At 48.5% G+C, this 16,220-nt stretch overlaps 7 protein-coding genes across 7 annotated transcripts; 4 read left to right on the forward strand and 3 right to left on the reverse strand.

The window, feature by feature from the left end:
- Window positions 1-805: 805 nt before the first annotated feature.
- Window positions 806-1,612, reverse strand: EI90DRAFT_3131900 (uncharacterized protein; the record flags this gene model as incomplete). Its single annotated transcript, XM_039064433.1, has 6 exons — window positions 806-949; window positions 1,018-1,110; window positions 1,181-1,294; window positions 1,351-1,371; window positions 1,426-1,479; window positions 1,532-1,612. The coding sequence occupies 6 exons, from the start codon at window positions 1,610-1,612 to the stop codon at window positions 806-808; spliced, it is 507 nt and encodes a 168-aa protein (XP_038910333.1).
- A 1,016-nt stretch (window positions 1,613-2,628) lies between these two features.
- On the reverse strand, window positions 2,629-7,774 carry EI90DRAFT_3080514 (uncharacterized protein; the record flags this gene model as incomplete). Its single annotated transcript, XM_039061884.1, has 22 exons — window positions 2,629-2,894; window positions 2,952-3,584; window positions 3,639-3,709; window positions 3,770-4,178; window positions 4,260-4,465; window positions 4,489-4,516; window positions 4,560-4,790; window positions 4,850-5,153; window positions 5,205-5,266; window positions 5,326-5,482; window positions 5,535-6,040; window positions 6,061-6,190; window positions 6,244-6,406; window positions 6,461-6,858; window positions 6,914-6,975; window positions 7,030-7,084; window positions 7,128-7,291; window positions 7,347-7,403; window positions 7,459-7,468; window positions 7,517-7,668; window positions 7,689-7,691; window positions 7,726-7,774. Coding segments are annotated over 19 exons (3,912 nt in total), but the record flags the coding sequence as incomplete, so codon positions are not given.
- Window positions 7,775-8,250: 476 nt separating this feature from the next.
- On the reverse strand, window positions 8,251-9,534 carry EI90DRAFT_3131903 (uncharacterized protein; the record flags this gene model as incomplete). The annotated part of the gene is made up of 1 exon (XM_039064434.1): window positions 8,251-9,534. The coding sequence occupies one exon, from the start codon at window positions 9,532-9,534 to the stop codon at window positions 8,251-8,253; it is 1,284 nt and encodes a 427-aa protein (XP_038910335.1).
- Window positions 9,535-10,610: 1,076 nt separating this feature from the next.
- Window positions 10,611-11,127, forward strand: EI90DRAFT_2598971 (uncharacterized protein). The gene has a single exon (XM_039053297.1). The coding sequence runs from the start codon at window positions 10,744-10,746 to the stop codon at window positions 11,008-11,010; it is 267 nt and encodes an 88-aa protein (XP_038910336.1). The 5' UTR covers window positions 10,611-10,743; the 3' UTR covers window positions 11,011-11,127.
- A 1,989-nt stretch (window positions 11,128-13,116) lies between these two features.
- On the forward strand, window positions 13,117-13,731 carry EI90DRAFT_3131904 (uncharacterized protein; the record flags this gene model as incomplete). The annotated part of the gene is made up of 2 exons (XM_039064435.1): window positions 13,117-13,273; window positions 13,334-13,731. 2 exons carry the CDS (start codon window positions 13,117-13,119, stop codon window positions 13,729-13,731), a joined length of 555 nt encoding a protein of 184 aa, XP_038910337.1.
- Window positions 13,408-14,680, forward strand: EI90DRAFT_2599467 (uncharacterized protein). The gene has a single exon (XM_039053299.1). The coding sequence runs from the start codon at window positions 13,728-13,730 to the stop codon at window positions 14,412-14,414; it is 687 nt and encodes a 228-aa protein (XP_038910338.1). The 5' UTR covers window positions 13,408-13,727; the 3' UTR covers window positions 14,415-14,680.
- Window positions 14,681-16,214, forward strand: EI90DRAFT_2599514 (PAS domain-containing protein). Its single transcript, XM_039053300.1, has 9 exons — window positions 14,681-14,750; window positions 14,800-14,945; window positions 15,005-15,164; window positions 15,233-15,346; window positions 15,421-15,574; window positions 15,640-15,692; window positions 15,757-15,848; window positions 16,003-16,110; window positions 16,185-16,214. Exons 3-8 carry the CDS (start codon window positions 15,054-15,056, stop codon window positions 16,013-16,015), a joined length of 537 nt encoding a protein of 178 aa, XP_038910339.1. The 5' UTR covers window positions 14,681-14,750; window positions 14,800-14,945; window positions 15,005-15,053; the 3' UTR covers window positions 16,016-16,110; window positions 16,185-16,214.
- The last annotated feature ends 6 nt before the right edge of the window (window positions 16,215-16,220 follow it).

The raw sequence follows: 16,220 nt of genomic DNA on the forward strand, positions 1-16,220 counted from the left end.
TTTTGCTATTCAAGGGTGTTGGGAGAAGGCACGATATATCCTAGAGTAAACTGCTTTTCTCAAGTCTATCATCTCAGCAACATACTGCTGCACAAGGCACACCAAAAACGACGCTGAGAAATGCATTCATAGCAAGTTGAGTTAGCCCATCATGGGCAATCCGCCCACTGAAGACAAAGCCCTAGTGAAAACCGGTACACCAAGCTTGGAAACATTCAGTAGAGCCACAGTTGCGCCTTCCTTTGCGGCTAAGATGTATTGTCCATCGTTCGATTCCCCCCACTGAAGCTGCGCGGGGGCGTATCTTCACATTGTATATTACCATATAACAAATCCTCCCAAGCAATAGAATCACCCGGTTCCACAGGTGGCGAGATACTCGGTATTTCTGGTCAATCCATTGAACATCGCAACAACAACCCTCACCATGACCGTTGGTCAGTATTCCACCATAACAGAGTGTATATGGTCCTAGGAAGCCACTTCGGTGTCGCCTCAAGGTTTGCAGTATACGTGCTTGCCGAACCTCATAGGCACGCAAATGAATCCAGTCCCGATTACGAGCCTATCACCTGATGGTGACCACTCCACGGGCGCTTCATGCCCGTGCAGAGTTGCAAGGAGGTTCCCTTTCGGACTCCAATCTTGCATCTTGATGCCCACCGACTCTGTTCCACGAGATAGATGTGACTCTTTCGGATTCAAACGGGCAAATATTATGTAATCATATTCACAGAGGACGTGAGAGATTGATTTTGTGGCCCAAATCAATTTGACATCATGATGATCAAAGCACAAGTCCATCTCATCGATTTGCACTCAATGGCCCACTAGTCTGAGCTGGCTTTTCAGCTCTCGTGCCCAAGAGACCCATGTTATTGGGCTCCTTGTTCGCCTGATCTTCTGTCTTGCGACTATCAATTTCTGCGCGAGTAGCTCTGTGATGATGCTACATTTCGGATTCCGTAGTGAGCACATCTCGCCATCATAGTATAGAATATGCCTCGACGCGCTTACAGCATGTGTTTCTTTTCGTTGAGCGGCATTCTGCATCTCGATACGTCTGGTCTCGAAAGTAGCCTCCGCACGGTGCAAATCTGCCTCCCTGGTCTGCGAAAGTCGTTGAGAGGATATATATATCACGTCGTCACATGGCTATGAAGGGTACAGCAGGACTCACCTTGATCATTTCTTGAGCCTTACGCACGTCAATGACTGCATTGTCATGACTCGACTGCGCCGCGGTGAGCTTGCGTGCCATCTTGTGTTCATTATTGACGGCCTTATCAGATTTCTTGGGGTTTAAGGTCAAAAGTCGTTGCCTCCCTCCAGAGAATGCCTCATGATTACCTTGCGTGCCTTAGCTAGTTGCTGATGACGGGTCAAAGTGAGTCGTCAGAAATAGTTCTCAGGCACTTGTGTTACCTTCTCAAGATTAGTGCGGCTTTTCTGTGAGTTCTTGAATTCCTTCTCGGCTGCCTGGAATCGGATCGAAACTATTCTGGGAGGCTGGGATATGATGAACTCATACCTTGAACTGTTTCCTATCGGCTTTCTCCTCTGAGGTCATAGCTCCCTCGAGGTCCTTGATGTTCTGACCAAGAATCGACATGGCGTGTGAATATCGAGAGTCAAGTCGTCGATGTCAGGGGAAATCACAAAGGCGTTTGCTGAGTTGAGATGGGGAGGAAAGCAAGATAAGTGACGTACTTATATGCCACCCCGCACCTATGAGGCACAACGACTGACTGTGGATCCATTGGGTGTGGAGCTAGAGGCTGGTCACCTGCCTAGTGTGGAGCTGTATCAAACCGGTCTCACGGAAGCAAGCAGCCCAGAAGCTGTTACAGGTTCGGAAGACGACGAGAATGAGACAGCCATGTTCGAGTCGGCTTGGAACCCGTTCAGCATGGTTCAGCACCTTCCGTATTTAGCAACACACTGCTCACCTGTCACGTCGCAGCGCTACCACTAAACTGAAACCTCTTCTGTAAGAATGGAAGTAGCGTGGAGGTCTGAGCCAGAAACATTCCAAATAAGAACCACGACTACCTTTCAGGAGTTCTGGTAGTGCCATGATATGTTCTCCAACTCGCGTCCGATTCGTTGAACTACACCCCAATCCGCGGGACAGTATTATATTCCACATTTGTTCGAGACTTCGAGACCGGTCCATGCCTCACCACATACACGCGACTCTATGTACGCTTCGCACGAACTCTGAAGTTTCTGAATGGGCACACCGAAAGATGTTAAACCTACGCCGTTACACTGGAGGGAGCTACATTTGACCCAAGCAAGGTAGAAATATAATAAGCTTGTATTGAGGCTCAAGGGTGTTGTAGCGTGGCGACAGCCTCCCCGACATATGGACTTCGAGCACGACCTGGTAAAAAGACGTATACTAATTTAATGTGGGCAACGGAAAGGAAAGGGTGACAGATAGGGGAAGGTGGAGGGTAGCGCCTAACAAGCGATGGCAAGAACAAAGTGACAGTGCAGTTCCAATACCTAGACCGAGCATGAAAGACAGGGAAAAAACGCAGCAAGCACAACAAAAAACAGTGAATGGAAAGACACGGGTCAGAAGGAGCTCCATTGGCTTCCAAACATCCACGAGAAGAGCGGCTATTTCCGCAGGGACTCCAAGAATGATATAATATGTTCCAGCTTACCCTCCAACTTTTCCAAGCGGTCATCGACGACCTTCATATGCTCATCAAGGGTGTGATGCAACTTATTGTACACCACCTCTTGCTCCGTGGCCTCATCCGTCTCTTCATCGATCACTTCGGGAAGGGTGAACTTCAAGAGAACTCGAAGGTAATCCGGCAAAGCAGTTTTTTCATGCTCCCTCATCAGTGTTTCTTCACATTCTGAGCAGATAAGTTGCGCTACAAAGGGTGGAGTCACTTGACAGGTTTGGAGAGGAAAAAGCACAGAGTGCTTACCATCAGTGTCAGAGGTTGTCAAAAACCGTGTACCCGTGAGCGTCTTGCCGCATACGGAGCAATCGAACTCGTATGTGCTAGGTGATGATTCCGACTTCTCCACTACCTCCGATTTTCTGTCATCTTCTTCGGGAGCAGTGGTATTCGCTGGCCCAGTAAAGTACTCAGTTGTACCGCCAGTTCCATCAGCCAGTTCTTCTTCAGACTCGCTTTCCGCATGCACCGCGTCGCCATCGGGGACGGCATCAGTATCCTCGCCCGCCACAGGCTGCTCATCATGCTCCGACACTTCGTCCGCGTGGCTCTCCCCATCGTGTTCATCACCATCATTTGTTTGGTTCTGCACTGAAGCTTCCATCTCTCCGGCGACAAAGCAGACTGGGGAAGAAATAAGCTTAACGTGCGATATTGAGAATACGGGATACCGACCTTGAGACTTCGCTTCCGACTCCTCACTTTCAGCTTCTTTGAATCGAGAGTAATTGCGTTCGAACCCTATTTTCCAATGTCGCTCAATCTCGACCACCGGGCGCACAACTTTGATCAACGGGTGGTGTTTATAATGCCGAGAGCCTCTGTCTCCAAGAACGTCGCTGACTCCGGAGGCTTCGCAATCAGCGCAAAGATCGAACTCTGAGTGGAAGAAGGATTCATCAAAGCTCTGGGCTAAATGAAAAACACGCGCACCGTTGCAGAAGAGACATTGCCAACGTGGTCCCCGAATAGGAACCGTTCGGCAAACATCGCATTGCCTGTCCCTGTGTTAAAGTTGATATATCAGCAAGCGGAATGAGCGAGATTGTTCTTAGTCGTCGTACAAGTGAGCCAAGATACGCCGGCGCTCCAGCACAGCAAGGGAATCCCAAAAGCCCTTATCCTTGGGTGCTATTTCGGCGCTCAACTGTTCAAGCCTGACTTCATCTTCGTCGGGAATTGGAATCCCGATTTTCCAGACAACTTCGGCTTGCCTAAATAAATATTGCTGGGCACGAAGGCGGACGTACTCCAAGCGCAAGAGGCGTTTTTCTCTCAACACAGGCCAAGAGATCGAGTGTCGTTGCCGGCGGATATCCTTCAGAATAGTGGTCGCTGCTGCTCTGAACCGTCGAAGCCCTCTCTCGCAGTGAACAGCGAAGCAGAGTTCAAATTCTTCTTTCCGCCGCTTCAGCCGGGCGGAGACATTGTCGAATTTGGAAATACTCGGGACTTTCTCGACCCCTATAGTTTCTGACGACGCGTCCATGCCATGTTTCAGGTGAGATGTAGGTGAGAGATGAGAGAAAAACCGGGTCTAAAGTGGAGGCTCACGCGGAGACGTATCAGGATGCTCAATGGCCTTCTCAAGGCAATTGACATCGATCGCATGTTCGGCCGCGATATCTGAGACTCTTCCAGCGAAATTGGATCCATTCTCATTCGCATCATACGCATTTTTTATGGATTGCAGTTGAAGCAGAGGTGTGGCACTCTCGAGAGCTATCAGAGCAAGTCGCAGTGCATTTACGTGTCGCCCCCTTCACGCTTGAGCTCTGCCGACACCACCATTTTTATAGCATTCATTAGTCCTGGGCAACATTTAGATCTTTGCGCTTGATCCGAGGAAAACACCCACCCTCAAAAATGGGAATTTGTTTGATTTGATTATAATTTCTAAACCCAAGAGGATCTGCTTCACTGCTTTATCTGTGGCTGGCGGAATCGGTATCATTACTAATTCAGGTTGGAAAGCTGAAGAGGCAGCAGTGATGGCCTGCGTAATTATTGAGCCCTCGTCGAGCACTACATGGCTCAGTATAGTGTCTGTGTGCGTTGCTGAATTTGAACTTGAGGCCTTAAGATCTATCACCAAAGAGTGCAAGATGGGTATAAGGGTGCCAACGTATCGAGGCTCCACTCACTCTGCGCGTAATCCGCCAAAGTATCGCCTCCTATTTCAGTGGGTGAAAGCTGATCATGAGGTTCCGCATCACCTCGGGTGTGCAAGGTCTGATTTATGCTATTTTTGGCGCCCTGCGCAGGAACCAGCGATACGGTGTTAGCAAGGTCGTATGCAGAGGTGTCGACCGTCCAGCGGCCATATCGCAATTCGAAATCGGTTGCTTTCTCATCCCAGATCATTCTCCAGAAATCAGTCTGCTGGTCAGGTGGAATTTCCAATAGAGAATAACCCTCAGGTAAGTGACGTTTATTCAAATATTCGTACTGGCATTGCGCATTCAGTCTCTTGTTTCGCATACCGAAGGAAGCACTCACAATGCCACCATAAAATCTGCCAAACTGTGCCTCTACATCAAGGCCCCGCTGGCGATAACCGTCTAATCCAACAAGCATCTGAGACCCATTCACGTAAAACGTGAGGATAGTATATACGCGCCTGCAAAATGGGAGACTCGAGATTTCACGGCGGAACCAATGTTGGAAAGTGTGCTTGACGCTTCCATAAACTCCCGATCATCAAGGATGTATTCCTTGGCTTTCCCAACCATTCGGCAGTGACGGAGTATGATTAAATAAAACACGGCGAACAGATCCTTTGAATCAAGGTGAGAACGCGAAGCATAAACAGTGCACGAAATACCCCACCTTCTCGATTCGACCGGGCCCACAAACAAGAGCAAGCGATTCAGGAGCATCCACAATATACAACATTCGCTCCAACGCAGCGCTGAGTCTCTCTTCCTTCTGCGCCATGCGCCGTTTTACCAACTCGTCAAGAGGGCTGTCAGAACTGATAGAGACATCATGTGGTAAAGGATACGTTAAACGTTCAACAGCATACTTCCAGCCTCCTTGATGATAGTAGTAGAGCACCAATTGACTATTTTCAAGCATCACGCCTGAAAATACCACTCGCATCTCTGTGAGAAGATAATTGATCCGCCGTGAGTATATGGAACTCTCCTGTCTCCAGCCTCGGGCCCAATAAGCTATCCATTGGAGGAGCGTCCAGCCTTCAGGAATGGAATCGCAAAAGTCATTGACCTCGGAAATTCGGATGTAACCCGAACTATCATCGTCGAAAGCTTCCATGATAGCGTTCGCGTAAGGGAATGATAGAAATTTGAGGCACCATTTATCTTGAAGAATCACTTCGATGGAGTCAGTGGACGGAAGGGGGTGTCAGAGTGAGGCGGTGGCAAGTCCACATCGATGGGGCTGAGATTGTCGTTGATATTGTGCCGGGAACCAGTGGTGGCAGATAGGACACTGTTCGCTGCAGGGGTGACACTGGACTGGGACTTGGCAACAGCGTGAGCATATCGATCAAGGTAAAATCATAAAGCGCCATGACGAAGTCCCGCGCCTTAACACTTGCCGCCATGCCTAAAGTCAACACCGATGAGAAGACCGAAAAGGGTTGAATAGAAATGATGCACCATGTCTTTCCAGACTTGCCGTATTTCTGGGTGCTGAATTTTCTGGTATGAACCGGCATCCAAGCGAGTGAGGATTTGCTGAGTGGAGGCTTTCAATAATATCTGCATCTGGATTCCAATTTACCCTCGTACAGGCGAAAGTTGGCTTGGAGAATTGTTTCGAGTGGCTGTCGGAGCTCCATACGCTCGCGAGGGCTCAAAACGTTGTTTTGATCAATCTTGGCCTTCGCGGGTGCCGTTTGATCCTTCGAGGTATCAGCTTTATCGCCTCCCTTTCCATCCGTTCCCACCTTCTCTCCCTCGATTTCACTCGCAATCTTAGTGAGAAGCTCCTCACTGTCAAGCACCTTTTTCCGTCCTCCAAGATCCTCAAGCGACTGTTCCCACCGCTTATCCTGGACACTCTTATATTCCATTATGCGGATCAGTTGGGTTAACATTGCGTTTGACTGCCGAACTTGAACGCTGATGTCATCGGTGGTAACAGTGTTGTGAATTTGCAGCGCGAACATGATGTCCTGCTTCCGAGTCTAAAGGAAGTGTTCAATCGTTGGTCACCAGGAACCCGCCTGAAGGTAGCCATACCACCAATGTTTCACCGGCAGCCTTAAATTCAGTTTGATATTTGCCGCTAAAGAAGAATTTGGCTAAGAGGGAGATTCGTCAATTAAACGCACATGTGGAAGGGCAGCACAACTTACATGTCGAGCTGTGCTTGTGATATTGATCAACGAGGTTCCCCACCGTTTTGATGTCCTGCTCGATTGTGGCCCATAAGGCTTTGGAGCCTTCCAGCAACAGTCTCTCCAGTCAGGGACTTAAGAGTTGGATCCTTCACGTAGTGAAGTTGCAGCAGAGTTGACATCATGTCTGAAAGTTGAAGGATCAAGGCTCTCGCTTTCGCACTGTTGCTCCGTCGCTGTGTCTCCAGCTGGACGACACCATGGAAGAGCTGGACAGCAACTTCGGGAACCATTTTATCACAGAGAATGAGGTTCGAAACGACGATTTAACTTACGTTTAACGAATGGAAATGGCTGGGCGGCAGCTAAGCCTTCTAATCCAGTGAGCACCTCTATAGACATGGCCGGTCAGATCCCAGCTTCCCACTTCCAATAAAATATGCATACTCTCAATTGTGCCTGAGAATTCGTGTCAAGTTGAACCTATCAGAAGAGTGTGGCATACGTACCCATCCAATCATCGAGACCACGTCCAAGGTCGGTCGCTTGCGATGCATCAGCAAGCGCCTTGATTGCGGCATCAATGGTTGCACTGTTAGTCTGGTAATAGGTCTGGACTGCCGTGATAGGGTTTGCAATGGATTGAATGGCGTCGTCTGCAAATACATGTATAAGCTAACATCAAGAAATCGGATGGAGCTGTGGGTTCACCAATTTGTCCGCACGAGCTTCGGATTTGGACGTGGTCGCAAATTGCGAGACAAACGCTTCTTCTGGTGCCTCTCGACAGGAGTGATTGTGATGTTCAATGACTTCCCTTTGCTGGCATCCCTTGCCGACTCATCCTGGTTAGTCGAATCGATGCCCTTCGCACTGCTATCCTTCATTTTGAAAAGGGGCATGGTAGTTGAGGGGCAGAAGATTCAAGGCGCTCGTGTTTATATGTACCGTGGCCAAGAAGAACCCAGATATAACCATTATCCGCTCTTCGGGCACTGAAGTCCTAATTATGAACATTCCTTCTAAAAACAAGCCAAAAATTACACGAGCCTCGGTAAGGAGCGCCGCTGGCGTGCACCCATTCAAACGACAAGCGCTCAGCACAACGGACACACATCTGCATCACCTTTTCAGCGTGGTGGTGGTGGTCATTGATCATCTCCAATTTGTCGTGAGAGCCACGCCGATCCAGGAACAACAAAGGCTACAACACATCTTGGATTTCCACCGCAAGGGACTCTACCAACAATTCAAGCGGAAGTGCCGTGGTATCGAATTGCTGTACCGGGTCAACACTACCACATCTGGATATTCCTGAGCAAGTTGTTCGTATATTTCGCTCGGCTCCTCCTTCTTTTGCCACAGCTCATCGTTCAGCTGAATCATCAACCCATCCTCCTTCGCCACCGTTGCTCCCCCGTACTCCTCGACGATTGCCCGAACAGTAGTGGCCATCAGATCTGTCCACTCCCTCGGTGTCATGGAGACACCTTCGTAAAAGGGTTTGTGCGAGGCTGATGCCTTTGTTAAGTAGAAATATCGGAGATTTGGAAATCTCTCCCTCCAACGTGTCAACGAAGCCATCCCGCAAAGCATGTGGAGGAACCCAGGTGTGGTGCAATGTATCTTTGTCCCGAATGCTTCGACGCTCGGATTCGCAAGAAGGAAATCAACGATGGCTGGCGAACTAAATGCCCGATTTCCCAGCCACGCCGTGCGCAGAAGAGGATAATGTTGTGGTTTCCCATCGGTGCCTAACAACATCGGGTCCGCCCATGCCGTGCAGTGTCTCACCGACTCAATGACGAGGTGGCGAAGAGAAGGAAGTGACATATTGTTGTATAGGCTTCCGCCTGGCTCGCCAGCGGCTGCGAGTTGCAGTCGAAGTATTCTTATCGATGACGATACAACGGGCGAAAGAGCAGAAGAACCGGAATCACCTTCTCCCAAGTCATTCAACCAGTTCAGCGCCCATAAATTTGGGCACCGTGTCACGATATCCAATACATCACGGCAAGCCATCCCAGGGTAATGTCTGATCCGCAAACTTTTGAGGTTTGACGTGTAAGAGTCATCAAGTTGGACACTCGCTAAAGTCTTATCGACGTTCAGCTCCAAGAACGAAATGTTTGGTTCTTCTACGTTGTCTAGAAGCGAGAATGTCACAGGGGTAGCATCAGGGGTAAGGATAGGTCGCTTGCGCTCTCCTTTCCATGAGATGTATCGCAATTCGGGCATGGCAGCTTGCAAGGGGAAGATGGACTGAGCGGTGACTTGGTCGTTAGTGTAAAGCGTGAACATGAGACATCGTGCGAGGTGTGGTCGTAGGGAAACGATCCAACGCCGATTTTGAGTCGTGCTCCATAATTTCGTTATATTCTCAGCATGAAGGTGGACATATATAGTGGCCGCCTGAGAACGCTCCAATAGGCGCGTGCTCGGGGAGTCAGAGCCCCGGCGCCAAGCACTATGTCTGTCCACATCGCCGGTGTGTTGATCGCTACGACCCGCCAGTGGTGGCATACAGAAGTTATAGATTTGAGAAATGCAGTTTGCTCCGGGATATACCGTGCATTTTCCCAACACTCTTGAAAGATCATGGATAGCAAAACACTGGGTATTCGGCAAGTAATGGTCGTGGCATTCTGCGCTCGATGAAGACCAGCGCGCGACATCGCAAGTTCAAGCTTGAGCGCATCGAGGGTCTTCTCGATAGCAGATACTTCCGAGTTGATAGAAAATAATCTCGATTGCCATTTGCTTTCTGGTATCGAGCTTCACGCATGCAGGAGATGAGCCCTCCAGGGTTAAAAACACGTGGTGCAAATTCGAAATAGGCTCACAGTGCATTGTCGCAATTTGATTTGCTCTCTAAGGTATGAGACTCGCTTTCCTTCAGACGAGCTTTTAAGATCTTAATTAGCATGAGGATGTGAGTTGCTTGTAGTGGTGCAACGGTGACCCTGGACCTGTTGGTAGGGGTTGTACAGCCTTACTCATTTTCTCTTTGGAGACCCGTGGGAATGTCATTCTCACGGGTCACATGTGCATGCTTGCTCGAGTTGATCAAGTGGGGTGGGCAAGCGAAGCTTGCCCACGGGACTGCTTATGTAAGCTAGACTGGCCGCAGAGCAGCCTGTGGAAGTATAGTTTTATAACTCATCACAAATGTCTCATGCAACAAAAAGTTGAATCAAAAGTTACTTGGAATTGTAAAAGCTGATAATTGGACTGAGGAATTGTAAAAAAAATGAGTTCTCATGGCTCTGCAACCGTTCTCGACAACCAGCGCGTTTTATAAAAATCCAACAGTCCGAATTATAGAAAAAGACCCTCTACACATCCAGGAGAATTTCTACATGCTTAGCTGCTGTGTGACGAGCCTGAAATTGTTGGGTGATCATTTATTTATTTGTGTGTACGTCGTCGCACTCAATAGCGCATTCTGGAGATGCCTGGGGCACACTCAGCTCAATTGATGCTCTTCTGACTTTAGAACAACTTCCTACCATGCTCCTTATACCCTTTTACATTTTCAGCGATTGGTATTAGTATTACGGAAAATTCGTTGCATACAAAACAATCAAAATCAACTGCCCATTTAATTCATTGGCGATGTATAGCTGTAACAACACTGAGGGCTTCATAAGGGAAAATTTCAGTGAAGCCCATCATCCATTCCTCAGGAAGGAAGCTCGGCATCGAGAACACACAGAATCTTGAGAGGAAACTATGGACAAAGTTGAGGCAGCAAAAGCCGCTGCCAGCCGTGAAGCCCAGAAGGCACGAGATGAGAAGAAGAGAGTGGAGGAGGAGAAACTAGAGTGTACTATACTCCAGTTGGGTGCTACAGTGATTGCTGCAATGACGGGGGAAAAGCTAATTGAACAGATCAACAAGCTCGTTGGCTGGCCCCTAAGGACACCTTTATTCCTAATTGAACAGCAGTCAATAAGGTACGAGTTGGGCCCCGGAAGGCACTACTCCAAGATATTGTAAAACGCTATAATGCACGATCTGTAGAGTCGCCAGGATCTGCTATCTGAGGTACCATAACTGGTCTGTTTACATGCTCATTTTATAATGCGTGGATTTTTCTGATTGAGCGCTCAGTACATACTTTACATTGTATATTCACACTCTCTAGGTTTTTGTTGGGACTTGGAATACAGTTTCACGAGTTATCGATGGAACATTTGCGAGGCCATGTTTTGCCCAAATCTGATTACATAAGCGGTACACGGACACAACCTGAGTTGCCCAGTCCCAGATCAAGTACTTAGGTGGATGCCGAGTGGTCGTCACGTTGGTTGGGTGCTCTGCCAGCCTTCGATGGAAGACACCAAGTGAGAGGGAACCTTATAAATAGGACGCTGGATATTGCTCGACAGAAAGATTGCCCCTGACATTTTGATTATCTCCATGAATCCCCCCGGTTTGGCATTGTACGCCCTTCTTAAATCCGCGCAATTTTTTAGTTATTCCTCGGATTGTTCTTCTATCCCACGCATGACTTCGAAGTTGCTTCGCTCATCAGGCTAAATTCTGGGCTTCGCCCTCCAGATGTGTTACTAAAAGGCGTGTTCTTGATTTTGCTCGCAAATTTCTGCATCCTCACCGTCATCTGGTTGTTCTGTTTTGGTTCTGTTACGACGCGTACGACTGAAGTTACTGGCTCACCTCAACGGATTCGTTGGATCCTTGGCCTTTTAGGTGGAGCTCATATATATTATCCACCCTACCCTGACCTTTCGGCACAAGTGAAATTGTTGGTTTACGCCTACCTGTCTGGATCCGCCCTTATTGTTGTGATCGCGCACGTAACCTTGAGTTGGCCGAGCTGCCAAACTGCTGAATGCATCGACGAAAAGAAATATCATGCGAGATGCCGTCCATGTCTACTTGATGAAGTACCAAAAATCATCTGCCACCACTTTGACTCACGTAACACATTTCGTGGCAAGTCCCCTTTCTCCACAATAGGCAAGTGGATTGTTGTTAGACAAATCAAATGGTTCGGGCTATGTGTTAGAAATTTGACCGTGCACCTGATCTGATGGCCGGCAGTCGAGTCCACACTGGTGTCGTGTTAAACAAGAACTTGAAGAGGATTGGAAGTTCGACGGGACATACCAACGCTGAACTCTGCCTGTGCCATGACGATGTGCCATGACGAGCGACACCAGTGCCGCCCTAGGTATTCCAGTTTGCGATGGAAAAACTCCCTATGAATATTGCTATATATATTGTCCATTGCCTCGTCCACGTAGCAGTCGATTTCCCAGACGCTCCAAATTTAATAGTAGTGATCCAGAGCTCATCGATCTCCAAAATTGGTTTTTCCAAAAGTATAACAATAAATTTGTGGTGATTGTTCATTACAGCACTGAAAAGTCGGGAACATCGAATTAACCTACAGTTCCTGATGCCTCAAAACTTCGTACCCCTCCTGTCGTTCGCGCTCTGCCAGAGTACTCCATATATTCCTAGCTGGCATGGTTGGGTCGAATTCGAAGCAATGCTTCTAACGACAGGCAATTTCTATTATCTAAAATCAAATTAAGTAATACACGTCACTTGTCATTCACACCTAATCATGGCCCCTGCAATTTGTTTTGCAATCCTCGACTTTGGTTAACTTTATCCCACACCTTTTCAAAACACTCACATCTGTACAGTTACGCATGGGGTAACATTCCCACGGAATTTTTAAATTCTGACTTGCTATTGCCGTGCCAAGCTCAGAGAGTTAAACTCGCAATGATTCTGATGGAGATTCGCGTGCGGGGATTGACTGTTGCTGAGGTGGAAGATTGTATGTATATACTTAACATGTTATACGACGTCGGATACATAAATAGGGTTGCCACGGATCCGATTCGGGAAATTTACGTCCGCGGCTTGATCATCATCTCATTTAATTTAGTCCTAGGGATGGTCTTTTTCTTAACTCCCCAGTAGCCTTTCTGAGTAGTCAGGTCTTCCTACCTGACTACAACAACAGTTGCGCACTTCCTGGCGTCACTGTTGATTTCGCCCTTCCCCCCCTTTTTTTTTCAGCTCACTCGCTCACTACACTCCTTTTCAACCACAGCACAGCCAGACATGAGCGACTCCCAACCCAGCGAGTTGACCCAACAGACTAACAGCGGTCTTCCTGCGCTTGTGAGGTCACCGCCATCGAATTCCTCTGTGCCTAACTCGGCAGAACTACCACTAGAAGAGAAGCGGGGGGAAGCAAATATCGACAGTTCGTCTGGTGGTACGCCGTTTCTATTGAGTTCAGGATTACAATCAGAGGTCAATTGTAAATTTTCAACAGAGAGTGACACCGCAGAACCCAAAGTACCCAAGGTCCCCGCCAAGAACATAAAACCTAAACCCCCACCCCTTGACAGCAGGTCCCTAAATGTCAATCTCTCATCGAACCAGCAAGGCCAAGTGTACAGGCGCTCGCAAACACATTCGTCTCTCCAGGCCGCGCGACTTGCTCTCCAAATCAAGGAATTACAACTCCAGCAAGCAGCGGTTTTGGGGCCGAGGTCTAATGGTGATGGTACACTCACTGTCCCCTTTTCGGCTCCTCGCACACCCACCTCTCCCACCCAACCCCCTCGTTTCCCCCTTCCGCCTATTCCTCCCATGACGCCGCTGACGGCGAATCAGATAACGAATGCCGAGCCACTACACGCTGACTATCAGCCTCTCCAACTCCGATGACAAACCCACACCCAAACCCGACTTCAAAAGGGACATCCGAGGATAGTGGTGTGCAGTCAGACAATGTCCGAGGCGCTCCCCCTTCCCCTTTGGGGTCGAGTCCCTTTTGTCGCCTGCCAAAACAAACCTATCGTTCACGTATTGACATTTCTCAAGAACCCGAACTACCCGCGTCATACAAACAACGCATGATGAACATCCAAAGAGACAGCGCAACAACAACAACTGCCACTTCAAAGGACGGGGAACGACAGCCTGTTCGTTATTCTGCCAACACTCTATCTTCAAGTCGTGACCGCGACACCAATGCCGATAGCAATGAGCAGCACGATGCCTCTGACTCGAAGAAGGAACGTTCGCCATACGACTATCCCCCGATGACGCCTGCTACCATCCCCGATTCACATCGTAGAGATTACGACGAAGATGTACCTGAAATGCCACCTCTCCCTGCATCCGTAGTTGGGTCATCCTATCTCCGACGTGTTCCTTCCCTCCCTCTCCTCAACCGCACAGGTACTCACTCGCGTCGACTCGAACACGCCCAAACCGCCCGCGTTCCGACCAGTGAGTTCGCCTCTGAATCCGAATTACCTCCAAGTTATCTCCAGCGGTTCAATGAACTTAACAAGCATGATTCTCGGCACCCTACTCGCCTCCTCCAAGCCGATCCCACCACATAAATGGCCGCATTCCGGACTCCGACGACCATGCATTTAGTGACAGTGAAATTCCTCGGCATCGTGCAGCGGTAGTGGGTTTTCCAGGCTCCTTCGACACGGTCATTGACATCACACGCGATGATACGCTGCATTCCCACATTCACAGGGCAGATCTGTCAGCATGGTCTGAGTGGCCAAACCCCAATGCGAATGCTTTGGAGACCGGTGAGATTTCGAATCTGCCAAGTTGGAAAGACGTGCAAGAAGGGTCACCGACTAGTTACCCTAATCGGTCGACGAAGAGGGATATTGAGTATAGCCTGAAAAGATTATTAAATATTCAGGTGTTTGAGACCTGTAAGCTTCATTTGGATGGCAGATTGTCGCTATTAACAATCCCTTTTAGTGTTGAATGACCCTCTGGGACGGTATCGCTTTCGAGATTGGCTGATTAGTGAAGGAGAGTCTACAGCTCGATGGATATGTGGCTTGATTTGAATTACCATGCGAAACTGCTGGACGAGCTGAATGAGAGTGCAGAGGCTCTGTACGGTACGCCTCTTATCTTATTCGATGGGCGTTTTGTACTTATCCATGGGTCCCTCGGTAAGATATCTATCTCTCTCATGGAAGTTCACACAGAGTAAAGCTCCCCAGCCTATGGTTCGGGAGGTGGAGAGTGTGATTCGCCGCAAGCTCTCAAGACCGAATTTGGCGTTGTCGTCTCCTCAGCAATATCTCCTGGAGAGCATGTACAGCAATGAGTTCCAGGTAAGCGTAAAGGCGTACAAATAATTATTGAAGTTGCGTTTGAACTGTGTCACTGTGGCATCTCGCAGTCTTTTGTAAAGCAAAGGTTGATTGAACAAGCAGAGGTCAAACTTGGTCGACACAAAGTAGCGAACGCGGATGGACTGGGAGATTGCTTCTGTTTAACTAATCCTCGACTTCCTGTGAGTACATCTATTTGCCGTCGTGTCACTCTTGTTTAATTCACAATCGGACCTTGATACCATTCTGAGCTTAGGATCACCCAATTGTCCTTGTGTCGGATGGGTTCAATGCAGTCACCGGCTACCCACGGAGTCAGATTGTTGGGCGAAACTGTCGCTTCTTGCAAGGACCGGGCACTTCACCCGAGTCAGTTCAACGGATACGGGATGCTCTCAACAGATCGGAAGGTAGGGCCACGTTTTCGTGCTGGAATCTTTTTTGAAGTGACCGTTTGGTACGATCTACTAATTAGCGTGTACTGAGTTATTGTTGAATTATCGACGAGACGGGACACCGTTCTACTGCGTGAGTGTTTCCAGCTGGAGGTTCAATGTTTTGAAACGTAAAACTTATCTCTCCTCATGTGTAGCTCCTTTGTATCATACCCCTCCGAGACCATAACGGTAATCTTGTCTATTATATTGGTGGTCAGACTAATGTGACAAGTGTGTTCGCTGAGGAGTAATTATCTCACACTTTAGTACTGGTTGCAGTCATGGTCTCACATGCCATCTTCTCTAACAGTAGGGCCTCGTCTTTCTTGATCACAGGAGGTACAACTAATAATTTGTCAACAATGCCCCCGAATTTGCCAAATTTCTCCCCGTGGGTGTAGGACATGGTCATGATCTCCTCGTCTTCTCACTTCCCAGTCAGATCCATGATGGACTATAGAGGCATGGGACTGAGCCAGTCTCACACATCTAAAACGTCACTTAACTCCGTGCGTGGGAGTGCTGCGGGGGCTATAGACCCCGCTGCTGTCAACCATCAGAGTAGTGATGCAAACTCGAACAGCCTTGGTGCTAAAATCGGACGATTGTTCAAGAAACC

The sequence above is a fragment of the Cantharellus anzutake genome, assembly GCF_015039405.1.
Source record: "Cantharellus anzutake strain C23 chromosome Unknown EI90scaffold_82, whole genome shotgun sequence".
Lineage (NCBI taxonomy): Eukaryota > Fungi > Basidiomycota > Agaricomycetes > Cantharellales > Hydnaceae > Cantharellus > Cantharellus anzutake.

Excerpts from the sequence above, each read along its gene's own strand:
- EI90DRAFT_2598971 (XM_039053297.1), top strand. The coding sequence starts at position 10,744 with ATGGACAAAGTTGAGGCAGCAAAAGCCGCTGCCAGCCGTGAAGCCCAG.
- EI90DRAFT_2599467 (XM_039053299.1), top strand. The coding sequence starts at position 13,728 with ATGACAAACCCACACCCAAACCCGACTTCAAAAGGGACATCCGAGGAT.
- EI90DRAFT_2599514 (XM_039053300.1), top strand. The coding sequence starts at position 15,054 with ATGGTTCGGGAGGTGGAGAGTGTGATTCGCCGCAAGCTCTCAAGACCG. Across the intron at positions 15,347-15,420 it reads TAACTAATCCTCGACTTCCT|GATCACCCAATTGTCCTTGT; the intron begins GTGAGTACATCT and ends TTCTGAGCTTAG. Across the intron at positions 15,575-15,639 it reads TGCTCTCAACAGATCGGAAG|CGTGTACTGAGTTATTGTTG; the intron begins GTAGGGCCACGT and ends TCTACTAATTAG.